Raw genomic sequence first — 22,228 nt, 5'->3', positions numbered from 1 at the left:
GGTAGGCTATAAAACTAATAACAATGATGATAATGATAATAATAATAATAATAATAATAATAATAATAATAATAATAATAATAATAATAATAATAATAATTCGTCGTCTTTACACATTTTGGTGAAGCTGTTCGTTATTTTGAAAAAGAAATAAGGTTCGGTAGCTTACATTTGCTTTATTTTTCTCATAGGTCTTTTGTCTCTTTGAGAAAACGTGTGCATCGTGACAGATGTCAAAGCCAATTAAGTGACATGTTGCCCAGAACCTCTATCTAAGGCTTACTCATTAAATTCCGATTCATTGCCAAATAAGATAAAGAAAATTCATCTCATTCGCAGTTCGTATCCGGTGCACCATCCGTCACGGAGGTATAGCCTACCCAGGAGAGGAGAGGTGTGTGTGTGTGTGTGTGTGTGTGTCGAGGATGGGGGTGGAGGGTGGGGTGGGTTGTGTGCAGGAAGGGGGTGGTCGAAGGAGAGACAGACAATACGATCCCACAAAATTACCCCGTTCCTCCGTTACTCCGTCATTGGTTTATTAGGAGCCGTCGTTTAATCTCATCTCCAGTAGGCTACCATCAACTTGGTTTGACAACACTGGGAAGAGAGAAGCGAAGAGAGGACTGGGATTTGTTATCTGCTGTTCCATCAGAGTGTAGCTCTTGGTGAGCTCGATATAAGAGGGATTTTATTCTCATCACCATCTCCCACAAGACGACCGGAGAAATCTCTGCTCGAGCTCCTCGATCCTATCTGCACACGATCTATTGTTTTCTTACTGGGGGTCACGAGGCACCACTGTCACAAGATTTTATCTTCGAATAGCATTAACTACACTGCTCTCTCCTTATTTGTTTACGTTCATTTATTTTTACTCATGCATGGACATGTCTCTATCTTGAAAGACTAAACAAAAAACAACACAAAAAACAACTCCATGCATCGCAGATTTTTAAACAAAAATATTGCAATTCAGTTAAAAATTTGAGAAAGGAACCAGTTGCTTGGAATAATTTATCTTGTTACAGTATCATAGCCTACTGGCGTCTGAGGGAAATTGCTTTCATAGTTTGAATAAATGAATGCAAAGGACGAACAGGATTGGAGAGGAGAATGTTTTCTATAAAATGAACCAAAGAGAGAATATTTTGTGGTGAGAGCTGTCGTGCACGTAACTCTTCAAAAGGACATCGAGGACCTACAGCTGAAGTTTATTGACACCGCAAGGTAAGTTTTAAAAAGGGGCCTATGCCAACACATTGCTTGATTAAGCTATTTTTGTGAAATTTTATTTTCAATAATTGTGCAATTATTTTTAAGTTACAACATTGTGATGTCTTACAATGTTACACTTAAAATGTTAATAATATCTTAAAATGTATACAAAAACGAAAAAAAAATATTCAAATATTTGTTTGAAGACATTCCAATATTAATATTGATGCATGCAAATCTGAGAGATGCGAGTGGTCTTATATTATTTCATTTGGGGAAATTATGTTTGCATTAAATTGAAATTATAACCCTGTTTCAGGGGCAGTATTTTTGTGCCTAGTGCAACAGATTGATACTAACGCTTCTGCGTGTTCTCTGTATAGCTGCATATTTTAGTGCCGTGCCGCGTGCCACGGTGTCAGACTGCGAGATAACTAGATTTGGTTAGAGTGACAGATGGTCATCTGTGAAGATGAATTCCAAATTCTGACAATACTTTATTTCAATTTCGATCGCTAGTTATTTAACGTATGTCACTCTTGGTGATGGGGCTCTAGATAACAGTAAGTAGGCTACTGGACAATAGGATGTAGTAAAAAATTATACATTATTATAAGATCTGCGAAGCTGTGAAGTATGCATATGTATAAACGAGGTGAAAATATACAGTTGATAACCAAACAAATTAATCAGGAAATTGAAGTCAATGTGAGAAAACTAGCCCGCAACGATGCCATTTTGATTTCACCTTGTTGATACCCATGTGATAAATAGTATACTTCAATATAATTTAAACTTTAATTATACCTCAGTTATGCTGAAGTAGGCTACACTAAAATATACTTCTAGTATACATCGGCATGTTATTTTTTTTACTTGGGTATCCTATTGCAGTTTTTGTTTCAATCTGCATTCCAATTAATTTATTTCAGTTATTAAAATCTTATGAATTTCACTTCTTTATTGACTTGTTTGTGGTAGGCTACTTTGCCGAAATAGAATAGTGCTGCGCCGCTAAGTAGCCGAGAATGATGTGCTTCTTCATATCTTGAATTACAGAGAAAATAGCTTGAAAACTGTTTGGAAACCCTTCTTAGACCGCATTCTAAGAGTATAAATCTAGATATTGCGCTCTAGAGCTTAATATATCAAATTGATTGGATTGCTACCGATGGTAATGTGCAGCTACATCTTAAAGACATCGAAACTTTTTTCCAATTTAGGAAAACTTGGGACGACACTAACCTGGTGATTCATCAGAGCATGGCCTGTTAATTAGGGTCTGCCTCTGTAAATGGGAATCGCTTCTTCCTCAGCGTGCAGTAATAGCTGTGCCTCTGTTTCTGTTTCAGCGCTTTCCACTTGATACTGAAGCACTGTTAAGAAAAAAAACTGAAAATGATGCTGAGTCCAGACCAACCTGACTCCGACCTGCCATGGGGCCAGTCCGACGCTGAATCGGTATTGAATGACATCAAAATTGGCTGCGTCTCAGACGAGCCGATGGAAGGTGAGGGGAAGACAAGGACTCTCGCGCCACAGGGTCTCAGCAGGGAGGAGAAGCGAAGGAGACGGCGCGCGACAGCCAAGTACCGCTCTGCTCACGCCACCCGAGAGCGCATCCGAGTCGAGGCATTCAACGTGGCTTTCGCCGAACTGAGGAAGCTGTTGCCAACTTTACCACCAGACAAGAAGCTTTCCAAGATCGAAATCCTCAGGCTTGCAATTTGCTACATCTCATATCTAAATCACGTATTGGATGTTTAGAGAACGGACTGGGCGTAAAGGGGGAAACGTGAGATCAAATTCCATTTTCTTAAAAGTGAAAAGTGGTAATTGGGAAGCCCTGAAGAATCACGGTGCTGCTAATATTAATGCTATTAACCATGATAAATTGGCCTTCGAAAAAGGCATATGGTGGAGGTCTAAAGAACTTGGAACCTGCCATTAGCCATGAATATAGTAATTAGCTAAACTGATATTCAAATAAAATGAAATAAATAAACAGGCGGTGTTGCTGAGAGCATAGCCTACATAGTCCCCCTCTTCTGCTCCAAACAGTCGCTAAACGGCTTGATGGTGCTGTGCAACAATTGTAACGTGTCTTTGAGTCGTTTAACAGGAATGCAATAATGTCATATGGACAGGGGCAAAGTTCATTTTAAAAAGACCTACATTATTGTCAAAGACAAAATCGTCTGTCAAAGACAAATTCCAACGAAAACGATCAAAAATATTTGTAGCCTACACTATTTCAACAGCGATGGCAAATCTTATATGGCGGTGGATTACGCGACACTGAAAGTGACTTAAATGAGCTAAAGAAAGCCCTCTTTGGAAAGTCTTTAACCTTAAGTCAAATCAAATAACAGCTGCTTAATAAGAACCGTATATAAAAGGGAAAGAAAAAATAAAATGGATAAGTGCCACTACCTAGAGATGTCAAATTATGACCTTAATTTTTTTAACACATTAATTTATTTGTATTTATTTATTTATTTGTTTGTTTCTGTACTTATTTATGTAATTGTTATTTTATCAATATTTATTTAATGTATTTATCTATTTATCGTGACAGTGTCTACAGATCAATGTCCGCTGTTTACGTGTAAATGTATGTATAATTACTCATGTATAATTATTTATTCTTTAGACCGTGGTGTTGGACGATGAGTGATGTTGTTGCTCTTCAATTGCACTTTTCAGTGATTTTTTGTTGTTATGGGTATTTTGTAAATGGGTTGTACGTCAAACAATCTGTTATGTTGATAATCTATTTCATGTTTGGCAACCAGAAGCACTTCACCTTAGATGTATTTGTATCAACTTCCTTATTAATTAATTTAAAAGAGTGTTAAAGGGATGGTTGCTTGGAATTGTTATACACTGTGGATGGCCGATATTTTTATAGTTTATTTTTCATTTAAATAAGTAGACCTATTTGAATTAATACAACTGAGGGAAATGCAATTAAACACGCACATAAAATACACCCTTCATTCTGATTAAAGTAGTACGTACATTACTATCAACTGCAAGAACTGTAATTTACAACATGGTCTCCATATATTAGGATGACATCACAGTAAATTCCAAGGGACATATCCTTTGCTGCAACCAAAAATGATATGAAACATTAGCCTATTATTATCATAAGCCTATTATAATTTATTTAATTTTCTGAATTTTATTGTTTTGATTATGTATGTGTCTCTGCATTGGGCTTAATTCAATGATTGATTTTATATAGCCTATATATATATAAATGTATAGTGAGGAAAAGTACATATCCGCTATCCAAAGATTTGTCTTTCAGGGTCGGACCGTGTCTTCGTTACTTTATAGCATAGGCCTATTTTTTTGTAGTTGAGTAGCTATAATACGCTGTTTTCTAACGAACACAGTTTTTCATATTTTAATAGTGAATTGTTTGCAGAAATAAATATTTTAAAAAAACGTATCATTTGAATTTCTGATTTCTGTCCATTACCTGAAAGTGTCGGGAAAGGTGAATTAGCCAACACATGTATCAGATGTCACACGGCTTAAGAAATCAATAGGTCTAGTGCATATTCACTATTAGATTGCAATAAACTGTAAAACATTGTTGATTTATTTCAACTATTAACTGGAAAATATTACGTAGGCTACATCTATGTGGGCCAGAAGTTTGTGTTGAAGGAATTGGTAATATATAATAAATGTTTTTTTTTTCAGCAGCTTGTTTAAAATTAAAAGAAGCGCTCCTTAAATATGTCAGATTTTAACACGACAGATGCCACATCTTTGTACGGGTAATGAGTGGTGCAATCTTAAATCAGCCCCAATCGTTCTCGCTTAACACTCCTTGTCATAGCGAACAAACGGTGGGCATATGTGACGTCAATTCGTTTTACGTGCCTGTCGATATAAAACCCTGGTAGTGGATGAGCGAATTTTCTTTATAGGGAGCGTCTGGTCAGTCCAGGTCTCTTGTGCGAGAGAGGTTTTGCTATGCATGCGTTCGCTGTTCCTACTCGCATTTGGCTGAAAGGCGCTTTCCCTAGAGAGAGGGCAGGTGTTACTCCAGACGAGCCAAGACAACCAAATTACTGGCCGTCTGGCACCTCCCGTGGGAAAGAAAGACATAGAGAAAGTGGAGAGATGGAAATTTATGACCAAGGAAAAACAGCCATGCAATATTGCCGATTGCGAAACCATTGCATATTTTCAAACAGTTTAATGAGATAGGCTGTTAATGCGAGTATTAATATTGATATTCATATTAAATACAATGTAGTTTGAACAAGTATAATCGAAACAGGCCAACATATCAAGGATATAACATTTTTAATATGGGGTCTAACATAAATATGTCTACTGATCACTGAAAACCGCCAATTAAAACTTACTTTTAAAAATATACCGTGTTTCATGCCGGAGGCAAATTATTTTCACTCTGAGATCAGATGCCCGAAAAAAATATTCGGCATAAGCAGACGGCATTTTGCTTAAACATATCGAACGCGCAGCTACATCTCTCGTTAAACGTGCGCAGCAAAGTATTTCTTTTAAAATATATGAATGAACTTCAAAATATGAAGGTCTCGTCGGTGCCATTATTAATAAAACATATGAAAATATATGAAACGATATAGGAGGCTAGGCTACTCCCAAGGCTACTGTAGATTACCATTAATGTCGTATCGTTCATTTTTCCTAACTCTTGTTCTGATGTTAGTTTGTAGTAGTTAGTCTGGTGTTCCTTGGCTGCTGTAATGCCTTAGATAATTTCCACAGAATCAACATGGCATTTTGGCGCTCATTTTAATGCATTTGATTGTGCCGAGACTTCTCTCCCACAGGGGTGCAGCTCAGCTGGAGACGGTCAGTGGAGTTTTTCTCTTTCTGGGAGGAAACTTTATTGGCTCAAATAAAAATTATGTTCACGAAATGAATGTACGGCTGAGAATGAATGTTTGGTACAGGTAAACCCGCAGCACCTACACTCATCTCTGATGGTATCAAAATTCAGGTTCCTTTTTAAAAGAAAGGGGGGTCTGGATGGAACTGCAAGAACACTCCTGCGGCTTTACCAAGTCAACTCAATCTTCCTTAAAGATTGCCATACCATTCTCTTGTTTAAAATGTCTTCTGTGAATGGTGTTTCCTAAAACTGAAGATTTAAAGTCAAGCTCATTGAACATAAGAATACAGGCATTCATTTAATCTATCACTTACAGAATGTCACACGGTCAGCTGTCTTGAAACGAAAGTGGTTAAAGTCATTCAGAACTATCATTTATTACACTCACTTGAAAACAAGTCAAAGTCAAAGGTGTTCATGTCCAGACTTGACGCAGTGATGGATGCTTTCTAACAATGAGCTTAGATTGACTGAATGCCCTGCTCTCGTCATAATGTATTCTTATGTTCTCGATTGGAGAATTGAAATAGCGACACACATTTTTAAGTCTGTAACATGTTGCCTCCTATCCAGTTAATAATTTGCTCCCTGTCACAGAGGTGATGAGACTTGATTGACAGGTTGGAGAGTGGGGTACAGTACTGACCTGAGAATCATTGTGTGACACCCCCCCCCCCCCCCCCCCAGAAATGAACAGACACAAGGAGGGCCAGCAGAGTGAAGCCTTGCTGAACAGCACAAGGACAAAGTGGGTGAACTCTTGGCGCACACGTTCCCATAATGCAACGGGGGAGTGAAGCTCAGCTGTGTATTGTGGCGCCCATGCACCCAGAGGCAGCCTCGTCGTCCTCAGGTGGCCACTGAGCCAGGAGTGCAAGGCCAGGCTGCATTTCTATTCATGTCTCTCTGTAGCAGGAGAGATGCATCTTTTGTCAGACATATTCTGCCCAAGGTCTCCTCTCTCTAACAGTCCAATTCCAGCTGCATTCATCATCCAGGCTGGCAGCTGTCTGGGAGTCTGTCCTGTCTGTCTGCAGGTACTGTGCTGATTCCCTCCAAGTCTTTTTTTTAGAAAGCCTTCCAAACAGCCGTAAGAGATGGAGACCTGTACTCTCTTGCTTTTCGATTCATGTATGCTGCCATGCAGAATTTCTGGAGCTCTCGATTTGCATTTTCTCCAGGCATGGGAGATCTACCGTACAAACTTGCATCAGTGCCTTTTTTGTGCAATCACCAACATGTGCAGAGCATTCATGTGATTGCTTCTTTAAGCGGTAGCTTTCTTTCACGATCAAACAATCCCAACATTTTAAGAAAATTTCAACATTCAATCTCTGCCCCTGTACTCATGGCTCCTCACCACCGGCCTTCCCTGCATGTTTGGCAGGGGCACGGGGAGCTTTATTGCATCTCTCATTCCCTCTGCTGTTTCCCTTCAGTGTGCTCTTTATATGGCCGAGAGGGGCAGAAGCGTTAGCGGGTGAGCGCTGAGCGCAGCACGCGCGTGCATTTGTGAGTGAGAACGGCCCATATTGCCTGCCTTTCACACAGGATTATGTAATGGCATAGGACTACAAGGGACCATATGCTCCCTGCATTCAACGGGGCTGGGTTATTATACAGTGGGGATGGGTTATTATACAGCCAGGGTGGGTTATTATACAGCTGGGATGGGTTATTATGGAAACCCTCCTTAATCATTACTAAGTATTCAAGGTCTGGCCATAAAAACCCCGATGTGGTTTTGATTTATTTATATCCTTAAGGTTATATCCCAGATATGTACCCTTAGAAAATGAGTCTGTGATCAAGGCACATGCACGGAAAAAGCCCCAGGATGCATGTGTATGATCATTCGTATTTATTTTTATTCATCCACTATTTTTCCAGGTGAGATCCATTTAGATAATAATCTCTTTTTTTACAGAGTCCTGCCTAAGAGGCTGCAGCACACCATATACAATATAATCCATTTCATAATGAAACAACCAAACACTTCCTTATGAAGGAACATCAGAAGTACTGAGGAGTGTCCTGTGTTAATGTCTTCTCTTCATTCACCATCATTATTACAATGGTTTAGAATGTCCCCCTCCTTCTGGGCACTGTGCTGATATGGAGGTGCAGAATGAACAGAGCCTGTGTGTGTGTGTTTGTGTGTGTGAGAGAGAGAGAGAGAGAGAGAGAGTGCGTGTGTGTGTTCTGTTGGATTTACAGCACAAAGGCAGGTCCATGTGTTGTAATGCAGCAGTGGAGATGGCTGCATTATTCCTGCACACTTCACCAGCAGGGACCCGGCTCGCTCCGGCTCCTGGCCCTTTGTCTCTAACAGATGGATATGTGCCGAGCGGAGAGAGAGGGGAGAATGGAGAAATTGAAAAAGAAAAAAGAGTCAGTCTGTTCTCATTAACTCTCACATTGTAGCCGGCACACTCCATACAACATGTTGGTGCTCGATAGTCCCGTCACATTCAGACTCCGGCAATAACCATCTGTAGCCTATACCAACAGACTGACAACACTTTATATGGGTGCCTGAACCTGTGGTTGTTAAAAAATGGCCTTTGATGTGTGTGCGTGTGCGCGTGCGTGAGTTTCCGCGTGTGGTCCCATACAATGTAGTGTATTTCTTTTCACGTTTTCTTCATTTTCAGTGCCCCCCACCCCCACCCCCCACTGGAGTCTACAGGGAGGTACCCATCCATCTCGCGGACACCCAAATTCAATGATCTCTCGAGCCCATCTTGCATATTCAATAGGGACCATCTGCACCTCAGTTTCCTCCGTGCATTGTAAAACCAATGAACAGAATTCGATTGCGCTTCTCGCTCGCTCCTGGAGCGTGCATTCACGTGAAAGAGCGTGTTCGGCACACTTCTAACGGTGATATTTTCACTTGGATCAATTTTACTTAACTGTAATTTATTCTGAAGCATAGTCGTACGGCTGTCATAGATGTCGGTGTAAAGTCTGTTCAGCAATGTCCATGCTCGATTAAGTGATACAAAAAATATTTCATGTGAACTTGTAAGGTTAACGATTAACTATTCTTGGCAAAACTTAGTCTGCAGCCGTGCCTTTTTCTTATTACACAAAACCGTTTCACCGCTCATCCGAATAAGTGCCTCGGCTGATTGTATTAATTAGCAGGCCCACATTAAATGTTTTGACAACAGACACCGAGTAGGCTTAATTATTTGCAGATTAGATGAGCCGAGTTTACAGAGTAGGCTATGTATTTCAATTTGATGAACTGATTGCAACTGGAAGATGTTTTTAAAATACCAAATTAGCTCAGTTATGCATATGGAATTTACACCTAATTATTTGGCTATAACAGCATCGAGGGCTCCAAAAATAAACAGTAATTTCTGTTAGTTGTGCTTGCAGTAGCCCAACAAAAAGCTTCGACGAAAAACAAGGGTAAAACAGAACTTGAGAACGAAAACCAGATTAATTTATTTAAAGTAATGAAAATAGAAAATTTAACTGACAACTTGACAAGCGTGTGCACCGGTGATATAAATCCTCCCCAATATCGTAGGAAAGAAACAGCGCTCTAGTCCAGTCTTGAAGCATATGCTCCGTTTAGGCGTTATACGGTTGCCCTCTGTCGGTCGCATAGTACAGGATACCAGATCAACCGTTACTACAACGGGTCACTTGCTGTAAGTACAATTCGTTTTTATTTCACTGCATCCTACTTTTGCGTAAGAGATAGCATGCTAATAATATTTGAGTGTGCCTGGTGTATTTTAGAGGGAGGTGTATTTTAGAGGAAACTATTCAATATTAAGCATGTATAGATGCTGTCTAACTATATTATAAAAGGTATAGTTGCATGTTGTGGCACAGTTACAATAAATTAGAAGATATAGGCTGATGTACATATTGGCCAATATTTCAAGAAAGCAAATCCTAACAACTGGATTCCACACCTATCCGTGCAATGTTATGGGTGTACACAGCTGTGACTGCAGGGGGAGCACTATGCTTTCCTATAAGAGGGAAAAGGGCAAAATAAAATCCAGCGCTGTCGATTGTATATCAGCCATATCACATAATATGAACATTAAACATTAACCAATACCGAACCAACTGAGGTATCTGCGGCTGCTAAGTAGATCTGTGCAGAGACCTTTTTAGGGGCAGGTGCTCAAAGTGAGAAAAGGGCGCATCTGTCTAAAATATATTGTTCAGAATATATTTTACCAAAATGAATGAAAATGAATGACAGCAACATACATAATAATAATGAGAAAAAAAAAAAAAAAAAAAAAAATATATATATATATATATATATATATATATATATATATATAAAATCAAATCAACATTGAACATATTGAACACTTTACACGAAAGGGGCAGGTGCTCAGGCACCCAGAGCCTCACTGCCCCCCCCCACCCCCACCCCACCCCACACCTCCTACTCTACGCATGTCTGGCTATACATCTATAAACCTTGATATTTATAGTACTGTTTATCCTGCATACAATGTGAACCATTACACAATGAACTGTGACATTGGCACGGCAATGTATTAGAACCAAAATTTGCCATAGTTGTTTATAGGTGCTTCAGAGGAAATTTCCATTGTCAGATTGTAGGTCTTCAGTCTTTCTCAGTTCTATTTATTAAGAAACAGGAGAAAATAACGCAAAACAGATACCTTAGTGCTGGAAAACATCTTTAATACGTCTTAATACGCTGAGTGAATATGAAATTAGAACCATTTTATTGGAGGTTTCTGAGTGACCCCTGAACTGTTGGATTACTGCCTGTTTCGTACACATTTTATTTTAGTGTTGTCTTTATCTGCACATTAGGCTGATATATGTTGTAAGGGCATTCTGGCTGACAGAGAGGATGATTTGGCTATCTGCAGAACACATTCAAGCCTGAAGATGAACACATATTTACATTCCTCTGAACCAGAGGCCTACTGTCAAATACACCTGACCGAATAAAAGCATTCCACTCAATTTAGGCCAGCCTGAGTGGGAAGCGTGCAGACTTGATGTCAAGTACAGATTTAGTTTGAGCATTTAAATAAACAGAGCAGTGGAGCTGCAGGACTTAGTGCCTTGTCTCTCTTAAGGTCTGCGCTGTGCAATATGAACACCAGTGCTGATACACATGTATTGGAGGTGAATGATCTGACACAACCCTTTACTGTAACATGCTTTAATGAGATTTTCCATTCAGCATGCACATCTGAAGATATCATGTTGGGGTAAGAGCAAAGCTGGGACAGTTTTATGTGTTTAGTTACAACATTTTGTAGGTTTTTAATCATGTCTGCCTAAGGGTATACAAGGGCCTCCAGGCACTGCTACAAAACAGTGGAGCAGAACAGAGCATCTCAATAGACCCCTCTCACAATGTGCCTCATAGCATAGGCTGTGAATAATTTTTTACTAAATGTGCGTGTGTGTGTGTATAGTCCTGTGAAAAAGTATTTGTCCCCTTCCTGATTTCCGCTATTATTGTAATATTTGTCAAGGGAGGGGCGGCATGGTGATGTGGTGAACAGAGTGCCCTGTGATTGGCAACCTGTCCAGGGTGCATTCTTACCTCTTGCCCAATACATGCTGGGATAGGCTCCCGTAAGCCTGAGCAGGAATGAGCGGGTATAGATGATGGATAGATGGATGGTCAAATGGAACCTGTGTAAACACAAAACGTGTTAAATGTATATCACACTAAACAAATTCCTGAAGTCTAACCAAGTTTTAAGCACGACTTCAGGGAGGGCTCTTATGATTAAATGTTGAATAAAATGGCATATTCTTTAATAACCCAGGTGCATACCTTAAGGGAATGACCTTGGCCACACACTGAGCAAACTCAAACATAATCCAGACCAATGCACTGCAAAACAAGTCAACCAACTAGCCAAAGCATCAGTGTTACATTTATGAGTTTCAGACCTCTGGGAAAGAGAGGGGAGTGCCCCCCTGTACAGAGGATGGGAGGTATTGATGGACAAACCAGGCGGAGACGCTCAGATGCTCCACTCCATCACTCATAAAAGCACGTCACACAGGCGACAGCTCCTGCGTTTCCTCTGCCATTGGCTTTAATGCGGGAGTCTGGAGCCGTGTGCTGATAGTGCCTGTTTAAGGCCAAGGTGATAAATCACTGCTGGCTTTCTTTCACTAAATTCTGCATTTTGGTGCAGAAGAAAATGCAGCCAAATGCTAGCGATCAAACTCATAAAAATGCAATTAAAACAAATACAATTTTGTCTTCTCCCATCGCTCTTTGGCTGAGAATAGAAATGCTGGCAGCAGAAATTCTGTGAAAATGCCAGACCACCCCCCCCCCCCCCACACACACACACTTCAACCCGCTCTCTCTGACCGAGCCCCCCCCACCCCCCCCCAAACACTCTCCATTCACATTCTACACAAGCTGCTGCTTCCACTTCAGAGGACTGTCATAGCTCTCCAGAGCTCCTGGCCTCTGAGCTTAAAAGCACTTCCTTTCGCACCAATTTAAACATCAATTAGATGCGCTGAATAGCCTCCTGAGACCTGGCCCATGTTTTTGCGTGCGTTTTTTATTTCTTCTTGCTGTTTGCAACTAGTTGCACCTGATAACTATGGAAAATAAGCAATGGCTTTGAACAGGAAGCTATGTCCTCGTATAGGGACAATTATTTCACATATACATAAAATGATATAAGTTTAATGATATATCATTTTAATTAATTATAATTAATACAATACTACGAGGCCTGGTCAATTCAACAAAATTATTAGTGAGAGAATTACAAAAACAACAGATGGAAAAAAACTATATACAAAATACAACATTAATACTAGGACCCAAACACTAATGGGGTGGTTACATATAAATGGAAAGATATTCAGACTGCTTTTAATACATACTATAAAAAGCTGTATACACAACCACAAGCAGAAAGAGAGCAACAGACGGAAGCCTTTCTTGAGTCCCTGCATTTACCTGTCCTTACAGAAGGGCGAAATAGTACAAAAAAGGCAGCAATGACCCCTGAGGAATTTATGGCAGCAATTACTAGACTCAAGGCAAATAAATCGTCTGGTACCGACAGGTCTAAGTCAGAATAGCATAAAACTTTTCGAACTGAGCTGGTGCCAACTTTTCTTTTTGCTTGTAATTCAGCATTATGGGAGGGGAAAATCCCCCCCATCATAGAGACAGGCCATTATTTCTGTTTTTCCTAAAGAAGGAAAGAATAGATTGGACTGTGGATTGTTTAGACCCATTTCGGTTCTTAATGTAGATTATAAATTGTACACAGCTATCAAAGAGAATTGAGAAGATTCTCCCCCAGTTCATTCATAATGATCAATTGGATTTCATTCAACTCAGACAGGACCATTATGATATATGGCACACATTGCATATCATCAGCCATTTCGAAAACAACAATTTGAAAGCAGCCTTGGTGAGCTTAGATGCAGAAAATGCTTTTGATTTGGTCAGCTGGAATTATTTATATGAAGTTTTAAGTGAATTTGATTTCCATCAAGAGGTAATTAAAAGTATTCAAGTAATATATATAAATATTAAAAAAACACAATAGCATGAATTAAACTTAATGGTTAACTGTCAGACAGTATTTTCTTAGAACAAAGGACGACAGAAAGGTGTCCCCAAGTCTACCTTCTTTTTGCCTTTTGTAGCTATAGAGCTACTGGCCCAGTGGCTACAATAGAATGAGATGCAAAAATAATAATAATAATAATAATAATAATAATAATATTCACGGGAAGGACCATGCTGCAAGATTGCATTATATGCAGATGATGCACTCCTATATTTAGAGGACCCCACTCACTTCTTTTCAGAATTTATGAAGTTTCTAGATGGTTTTGGCCCATTGGCAGGTTATACACTGAATGCCCAAGAGACTCAAGTTTAAATGATCAATTATGAACCCCCAAACTGATTTAAAATTAATTATAAACTGAAGTGGGATTAAAAATCACTGAAATGCTGTATCTGGGAGTACATTTACCAAGGGACACCCCAACATTATCGAAGATTAACCAAGAATAAGAGTCAGAACATTACAATTTCCAAAGGAGAAGGGAGGATAATCCTTACCAAATTTGAAAGATTATTTTTATGCAGCACAGATTAGGCCCTTGATTAATTCTTGCAACCCAAGTTATCAAGCCAGGTGGAAAGATATTGAGCTAATGTTAATGGCAAACTGCCCAGTAGAAGCATTATTGGGTGATGAGGAAATAAGAAAAAATTAGATAATACATAAAATCCTTGGATGAATTTTGAGTATAATAATGTAAATAATTATTAAATAACGTAACAAATCATATCAAATACTAAGTAGGAAACATTTTTTTGTGGGAGCGACGTTAATACCGCTTGCAAGTCATTAACACATAGCGTTTACAACCAGCGTTTTCCCCCCTAGCGCGATCTGCGCGTACTACACCTTTTCCGCGAGATCCACGGAAAGTGCAGCCCCCCATGCCTTTGCTGTACGAGGGAATCCTCCAGCTCTTATCCGGGTTAGTGTGTAGCCTACTATCCGCTCAGCTTCTAAATGTAAATGTGTACGCGAGATCCATCCGTGGGAATGTTACCTTACTGAAATGTTTAGGTAGTTAAGGATTTCCACATTTCCTCAGAGTTTATGTTGGCCTACTTCGTCGTCGGTAAGTGTAGTCATTGTTATCTTAATTGTGAACGCCGTTCAATGTAGAAATGCCAATGTAAAGTTCTCGTTGCAGCTTTATGATTTTTTTTTTCTCTTTCGCTTAAAAGGGTTGGTCGGCTGTTGTTTTGTGTTTTTGTATTCCCCGTGTTGAAACATAACTTCCTGATAACCATATTCGTGTTTAGTGATATTATCTATGGATCAGGCTACTATTCTTTTGAAACGCGAAGAACTGATACGGTGAAAATTGGTGGAGCGTAATGTAAATTGTCCCAAACTCAATGGGAATGGCTATGCAGCAGGCTAACTAGCAATCTAGCTAGCTACGTATGCTACCACTCACTATATGCATGCACCAATTAGCTAAATTTAAACTAATTAGCCAATATGTTTTTTCTCCCACCAGCTGCACAACCCTGTTCTTCTGATTTGTTTTATTACTTACTGCTTCATGGAGGAACGAACGAAAGACTGTTTGATTCTTATAAATCGTATTCTTGGAGAACTTAAATTTATGTGGACTCCGTACGGTGTGTTATAATGCCGCATTTCCACGCGCTGGATCAAAATCGGTGAATTGGACTCTTTGGAATAACGCTGTATGTTTGTATAGCCCATTTCATTTTTCGAAACGCCATGCTCAACTTACTCGTTTGGTGACAGTTTCATTGTTTCGTATGCATTTCCTCCTGTCCTTACCGGTTGTTCTGGAGAAGAGTTTTGTTGCCTGATAGTTCCCATGTACAGGGCAGGGCTGTCGAGGCCCAAACAAACCAGGGAGTTTCCTACTTCGGTCGGCCATTTGGGATGCAGTAGGGTAGGCTGCAGGTAGCATAAGCGGCAGCAAGGCAATTTACTTTTAACATCCATACTCTCCAATAAATATGTACCGAAAAAGGCTACTTGTGAATATGCGTTGCTCTCCAGCACTTTCTTTACGATAACAAAATGGTTACGGTTAGACATTTGTAAATATTATAAAAGTTTAACAACATGCAAACAGTGTTGAATAAATATTAATTGTGTATAAATATACTCCGTTTATATAATAAACATTAATGCTTAGTAAAACTATGTGTTGTCAAGTTAAGTTTCCCATGAGAAATTCCCTGAATGTGAGAATATTCTATTCTGCCCGTTGGACGGAAATTTCTTTTTCATTTAATTGAACATCAATGGATTAGGTAGTGGAGGGCCCTCTACATGCTAATCAGGTCCCAGGACAGTTTTCCGGTTGCCCTTTTGTAGATCATTGAATGCCTTTGTAGATTCTGGAGCGATAGCGTTTGCCCACAGCCCGCTCTTTAAAGCGCGAGAGGCCTTGCATTTGATATACACAGATCGTGTCAGCTGCATGCCGTGTTGATTTTGAAGGTGAAACGATAGTGTATGTTATACGTTATTTAAAAGCTTGGCTGATTCTTTTATCTCACACTGACACACCCACACCGTATCAAATTCCAGTAGCTGAATCATTGATTCCCGAAGATGTGATTTCATTTTCAGCTGTCATGGTTTCATTACATTTTTTTTGACTAATCATCTTGTGCTTTAGCTACATTTTTAGTTTTTAAAAGTGCAATGAATACTTAGGGAGTAAATTTTATCACAGTCATGTGACTGAGTGCTGCAGGCCATATTGTCAGGGCAATCTTATCAGTCTACACACACTCACAGACCCCTGCACACCAGGGATTGCAGCAAGGCCACGGGGTAAAGCCATTGGCCTCATTTAAATTCAGCACATAGCCTATCTAGACTTTTTACATTTTGTCATCTCACCAAAAAGCTAAATCATCTGTGGTCCTTTTCTGCCTTTAGTACTGTTTTGAACTGTTTTCATTATCGGGCTGTTTGAATTGAGGATAACTGGATGAAAGAAGGACCATCATGTGCCAGAATGGAGCAGGGCACTGCTTGTGTGTATTGGCCTTCAGAGCTGTCTAGCACACGTTCACTGTCAGCAGGCTAGGCCTACCAGCGCCTCCTTCTGGTGAACGCTCGTTCAGTTAGTGAGCGCTGATCTGGCTTTGGGCTTGTGGTTCTGTCGGGATGGTGGGAATTGGGTTCTCTCTGAAATTTCTCATTGTACATGTACAATGATCAGAAGACTATCCCCAGCATGAAAACGACACCCTCAACAATGCCGTCACTATGAATAATTCATTACAGGTGTTTGTCTGCTTTCATCAGCATGGCCACAATCCGCCTTAATAAGATTAGGAAAACCTATCATGGGGGTAATGTCTCCTTCAGGTTTTAACGCCCACCTGCTGCACGCCCTGCCTTTTAAAATGATCTGCACACTGCAGCCACAGGGATGTGTGATGCATGTAAAGTACTCTTATACTGATGTTACTGTCTGTGACCTTCGCTGAATGTGCTTGGCTATCTGTGAGTGTCTATGATTATCTTGGACTGTCTGAGTACCTGTGCCTGTCTGTGAGTGTCAATGACTGTCTGTGAGTACCTGTGGCTGTCTGTGAGTGTCAGTGACTGTCTGTGAGTACCTGTGGCTGTCTGTCTCGCTGTCTGTAACTGCTTATTGTTATGTGTGACGTATGAAGAAATGTGTATTACTGAACTAAAATGTGCGAAGAAGGAATCTGTGAGATGTGTGAGCGAAAGAAATGGGTTTAACACCAGTCCCTGCTTTTCACACCAGCGTGAGCTGCCGCTGAACGCTTTGTCCATCTTCTTCTGTTTTTCACTCCGCTCTGAACAGGAGCGCACCACACCAAACAGCACAGAGTCACAGCAATGTAACAATGATCTATAGTAACTGGTTTTAATTATATATATATATATATAAGCCTCTACATAAAAGGGTCATATGGTCTGTATCAAATCCAGACTGTGCCAGTGCCAGGGGTTACAGTTCCAGTCGGCAGCCTACAGCTTCCCTGATTTTATTATTTAATAAAGCAGTTATTTTCATTACACCTCAGAATCATGCAGTTTCTACACACCGATTATTTAATTGCTTGCCAAAGGCACAAACTACAGTTCTATGGAATCTTTAGCTTCTGTATAACCTATAGAACACACACGCACAATCACACATATACTCGCATAATAAATAGCCTATTCTTTAGGGAATTGTCCTGTTTATGAATGTGGGAAATCCATATTTTTGTCATCTCTTCCTCTTTCTGTGTCCTCCTTCCCCATCCCTAACCCCAGCATAATGCTGAGGGAGTTGGGCTTGCAGCTCTCCGGGTTGTAAGTTCGATGTGGGGCACTGTCAGTGTGCCCCGTGAGCCAGGTAATTAACCCAGTGTGCTTCAGTGAATATCCAGCTGTGTGTCTGGATCATAGGTAAAAGGATGTAAGCTGTGGATCAGAGCGTCTGCTAAGTGCCTAAAATGTTTCTTCCCTCCTTTCTGTCTCTTCTGTCTCTGCTCTAACCCACTGTGTCTGCTTCAGCGTCTGCTACAGACTAATAAACAAGAGGGCGGGAGGTTGACGTTGCAGAACATTGCTGGAATTTCATATCGCTGGTGATCATTTGCGTGCCGACACTGTCTGCATGGTAATGTGGCTCAGTGGTTTTCTCCAGTTAGTTTGTTTTCAATTCTGTTTGCAAGAATATATTACTGACCCAGTGTGACATTGGGGTTTGGTTTATATCACTATGAGTCCTCTGCTTTGCTATTCTTCTTTGAATCCTAATGGATTGTGTTGCTGTTACAATAATTTTATTTACAAGTGGGCATTAAATCGGAACTATTGTAGGAGTTTGTGTGTGTGCATGTGCGCGCGTATGCTTGTGTTCACACCTATGGGCCGACCGGTATCTAACCCTATTGTGCTGCGTAAAGCACAAATGCAAACTGCAACCAAATTAAATTTCCACATTCAGAGGAAGTAGCTGAGCCAACATAACTTATGAAGGAGAAATGTAGCCAATCCTATTACATGCACAGCAAAGCATTTCAGCTTGCTTATTTTAAGCAGAGAATATGAGTCTAAAGAGCTACTGATTCCCAAAAGTTTACTTGTGAGTTTACCGATAATTTTGTTCTAAACTGGTATCAGCTCATACCTATGAGACCCTGATATTATCTTGCTTCTTTACTAGAGGTGTGTCCAAACCTGAATACCCTGTTTGGAAAAGCACAGATAATGTATTGTATAGGCTATAAATGTTACACTTTGACAGATTAATTTGACAAATAACTGTGCAAGATGAAGATAAACCCCACCCCCCACATCGACAGTTCGTCCGCACCCCCCTTTTTTCCGAAAATGATTACACACATTTTTGTTGAACAGATACAGACACAGATAGTGCTGTCTCTGCAGCCCCACTAATCCGTACACATGACCACTGTGGAGTGCCTAAGTCAAATGACCGGCATAAAATGCCTTTGAGAGTCACATGACCAGCATGAGGATTTGCCCGCTCGTGCTGCTTCCCCCATACAGCAACAGGCTGCGAGAGGAGGCGGGGCAGAGATAAGCGCATCGCCGACGGCCCCCAGACAGCGGCCCCCCCGTCACGCCGCCTGCACTGCCGCCGCCCGCCTGGCGGAGCGAGGGGGGCGCTGTGAGCGCCACGCGCTCTCGGACCGGGCGACGGACCGCCGCACTGCGAGGGAAAGACGAAGGCAGATTACGATCTTAATGTTTCAGACGGAGACGGAGTTCCGACAGCCGGCGTTTTAGTGGCGATCAGCGGCGATCAGCGGCTTTGAAAGGGCCGGCTGCTGGGACGAGTGGCGTGTGCTGGGTGGGGATGGGGAGCCGAATGTGTCCGCTCGGCACAGCGAGGGAGCAGCTGAACTCCGCCTGCCTTCCTCACGGCCCACTGGAGCTCCACATAAAACTTTCATGCGGCCCTCGCTGGAAGGGCTAAAAACACAGCTGTTTATTTACGCCCTGTAATGTAGCTGTCAGTAAGGGCTTTTCTTTTTTAGCGTAGCACAAGCGCGGTTACACATAAATCAGAACAGGGTGTTAAAAAGGTAATGTTTGCATCAGCTCACTTCAGATGAGCCATGTCACACCTGCTGTTTGGGGTTAATTATTGTCGCCGTTCTCACAAGTTATTTGTCATTGCACTTCTGAGCCAATTCGGTGTCCTTGTTTGACCTGTGATTCTGTCATATTTTCTCAGAGCGGTTCCGTGCTCCTCGATCTCCAGTCCGTATTTTTATCTTGTTTTTTAAAAAATTTGCAATCGGTAGTTTTCATTGGCTGATAGTAAGCACAGGGCTTGGCGCTTTACGTACGTGGATGCATATATGTAGCACGAAGAGATGTTTTAAGCAAAGCGGCGAATCTGGTTTTGAAAGCAAACAGGACTAGCCCTGGGGATATGCTCCATTTACCCAGGTTACACAGCCAGTTTCTCCATTAATCACACTTTTGCTCAGTGAGGTTTTTTAGAGTTTCTGTAGTCTCACTGAGGGAATAGTGAACTGGGTAATGTCCCTCGGAACGTAACAGATCTTTAAGAGCATGGTTCTGAGCGGTAATTGTAACCGCGAGGGGGAACGCCACCTCTGTGGTTAACGGAAGACGGGATCTAGGTCAGCCCGCTCTCGGCGGCCGCGCGCACGTGTGTGAGCGCGTGCGCGAGCTGGGGCGCACACGCGGGCAGGAACACACCTTTCCTGGTCCTGCGGCTTCTGGAGCCAGCAGTCTTCAAACGCGCCGAGCGACAGCCGCGTCATAATTCTCCCTGAAACCAACGCTCGCCCAGTCCAAGGCTGTGCTCCGCCTGACGTGACTGACGAGGCCCGCTGAAAAGCTAAATTTGTGTGCGCTTACTCACGGCTGCGCTGTTACTCGCCTGTGCTAAGCCCGCATCCCTAGGCGGCACACCTGGCACTGTGCTGGGAGATTTAGGCACATAGGCTAATAAAGAGAGACAAAGCCACTGTTCTTAAAGGAGCCGCACACTGTTTTTCCATTGTCTGGATTCTTCATTTTGCACAGTTGTCACGCTCATTGTTGGCACAGTTCTAGCTGTTGGGGGGGGGGGGGTTGGCGCAGCCTGCTGTCACCATTCGCTAATTGGCACAGTCCAGGCTTCACCATTAATCATTTGGCACAGTCCAGTTTTCACCATTAACGGATTGGCGCAGTCCAGTTGGCGGGTTGGAGCAGTTAGCACTGCAGGGCTGGCACAGTTGGCTCTCATTGGCAGGTTGGGGGCAGTTCTCACTCGGTTCATTGGAACTCTTTTTTTTGTGTGTCACTGCTGGTGGGCTTGGGCGGCGTTCATAATCGGGCGGTTTGCTGAGGAAACTGGCCTCCTGTGGAGTGATTAAAAGGTATGGCCTGGATCCATTCTTTCAGTGCCATCCTGATTTGAAAAGTTTGGTCCTTTCCTTTCGTTATTCCCCAAACAAGGAAACGACGTGGAGCTGTTAGTGTTGCCACGGCAGCGGGCACCGCTAAATAGAGCAGTTTTGTAATTGGGTTTTGGCCGGCAGTGGCAGAGGCTAGGTGAGGTTTGGCCCGGGGGCTTCAGGAGTTTGTGGGAGTGCGTTTTAACCCTCACATTCACTTTTTAGGTTATTGAGACTGTGCCACACAGAGCACACTCTTCACCTGCACACCCTGCAGCCAGTGTGAGGATAAACACACTTACTGATATTACACTGGTGTTATTCGGTCCATACATCTCTAGGCTTCACAAGCAGCATAGCTAATCCACACAGTTTGCGGGTGCCCAATGTTGCATGAGCAGCCTGGAGATTTTGGCCAGAATTAGTATGAGCACTGTGCTTGTTGAATATTTTGAAATGAACGATGACTCAAAATAGTTGTTTTGGAGAGATTGAAGGCCTCTTCCCCGTTTCTGTGAATTTAGGCCAGCTTTCTCTGTTTTACGACAGAGAGAGACTTTGCATGTGTGTGTATGTTTGCATGTTTTTATATCACAAATACCCCTTTTGCTGCAGTTGTTTGAGAGGCAGATCCTCCTGAGGTATGGCTGTCTGCATTCTCTGTCTCCAGGGTCCATATGAGAGATTATGATAGCTGAACAGAAAGACAGCTCCAGTGGGAAATGCATTACCTGCAACTGCGTGCATGCGCGTGTGTGAGCGCGGGCACTCGCGCGCGCGCGTGTGCAGGGCTCCAGCTTTCCTGGTGCCATGGCGATGAGGGTGTCCTTTCTCCTTCTCACACACCCTTTGTGTTCCTGCTCAGTCACACGTTTAATCTTAATCTTGTTTTTTTCAGAGCTATAGCTTGTCTTTTCTCTGCTTCTCTTCTCCCCTTCTCTCACTTTTTGTTTTTCGCTGCAGTGCATGTGCTATCAGGTGCTTGCACTCAATTTCCGCTGCCAAGCGAGCGTCATGTTCAACTCGGGTCTCTCCTTCTTCTGTTGTTTCTTTTCATCTGTTTTATCTAAACCCGCTTGCAGCCCAGTGTCTCTCCTTAATGCTGGCTGTAAGGTATCAGGATTTTACTG

General features: G+C 41.7%; 2 protein-coding genes and 1 long non-coding RNA gene across 7 annotated transcripts in view; 2 read left to right on the top strand and 1 right to left on the bottom strand.

Moving 5' to 3' along the window:
* The first annotated feature begins 469 nt into the window (after positions 1-469).
* On the top strand, positions 470-4,203 carry LOC118213835 (helix-loop-helix protein 2-like). The gene is made up of 2 exons (XM_035393030.1): positions 470-1,227; positions 2,568-4,203. Exon 2 carries the CDS (start codon positions 2,614-2,616, stop codon positions 2,980-2,982), a length of 369 nt encoding a protein of 122 aa, XP_035248921.1. The 5' UTR covers positions 470-1,227; positions 2,568-2,613; the 3' UTR covers positions 2,983-4,203.
* Positions 4,204-7,967: 3,764 nt separating this feature from the next.
* On the bottom strand, positions 7,968-15,964 carry LOC118214521. Of its 2 annotated transcripts, none has more exons than XR_004762640.1 (3): positions 15,449-15,964; positions 11,700-11,791; positions 7,968-8,446 (listed from the first exon to the last, which is right to left on the bottom strand). It is a non-coding gene; the product is annotated as an uncharacterized LOC118214521 (long non-coding RNA). The 2 variants fall into 2 exon arrangements; XR_004762639.1 differs by having other exon boundaries at positions 15,499-15,964.
* Positions 14,582-22,228, top strand: part of LOC118214520 (vang-like protein 1) — a 39,440-nt gene continuing 31,793 nt past the window's right edge. For 2 of the 4 annotated variants that reach the window (XM_035394536.1, XM_035394534.1), the window contains exon 1: positions 14,582-14,797. The gene's annotated coding sequence lies outside the window, so the exon portion shown is untranslated. The remainder of the gene's footprint in view (positions 14,798-22,228) is intronic. The other 2 variants (XM_035394535.1, XM_035394537.1) reach the window with 2 other exon arrangements.

The sequence above is a fragment of the Anguilla anguilla genome, chromosome 15 (genome assembly GCF_013347855.1).
Source record: "Anguilla anguilla isolate fAngAng1 chromosome 15, fAngAng1.pri, whole genome shotgun sequence".
Lineage (NCBI taxonomy): Eukaryota > Metazoa > Chordata > Actinopteri > Anguilliformes > Anguillidae > Anguilla > Anguilla anguilla.
The sequence above is the reverse complement of the archived record's forward strand: the minus strand, read 5'-3'. Positions and strand labels throughout refer to the sequence as shown.

Coding starts and splice junctions, on each gene's coding strand:
- LOC118213835 (XM_035393030.1), top strand. CDS start 2,614: ATGATGCTGAGTCCAGACCAACCTGACTCCGACCTGCCATGGGGCCAG.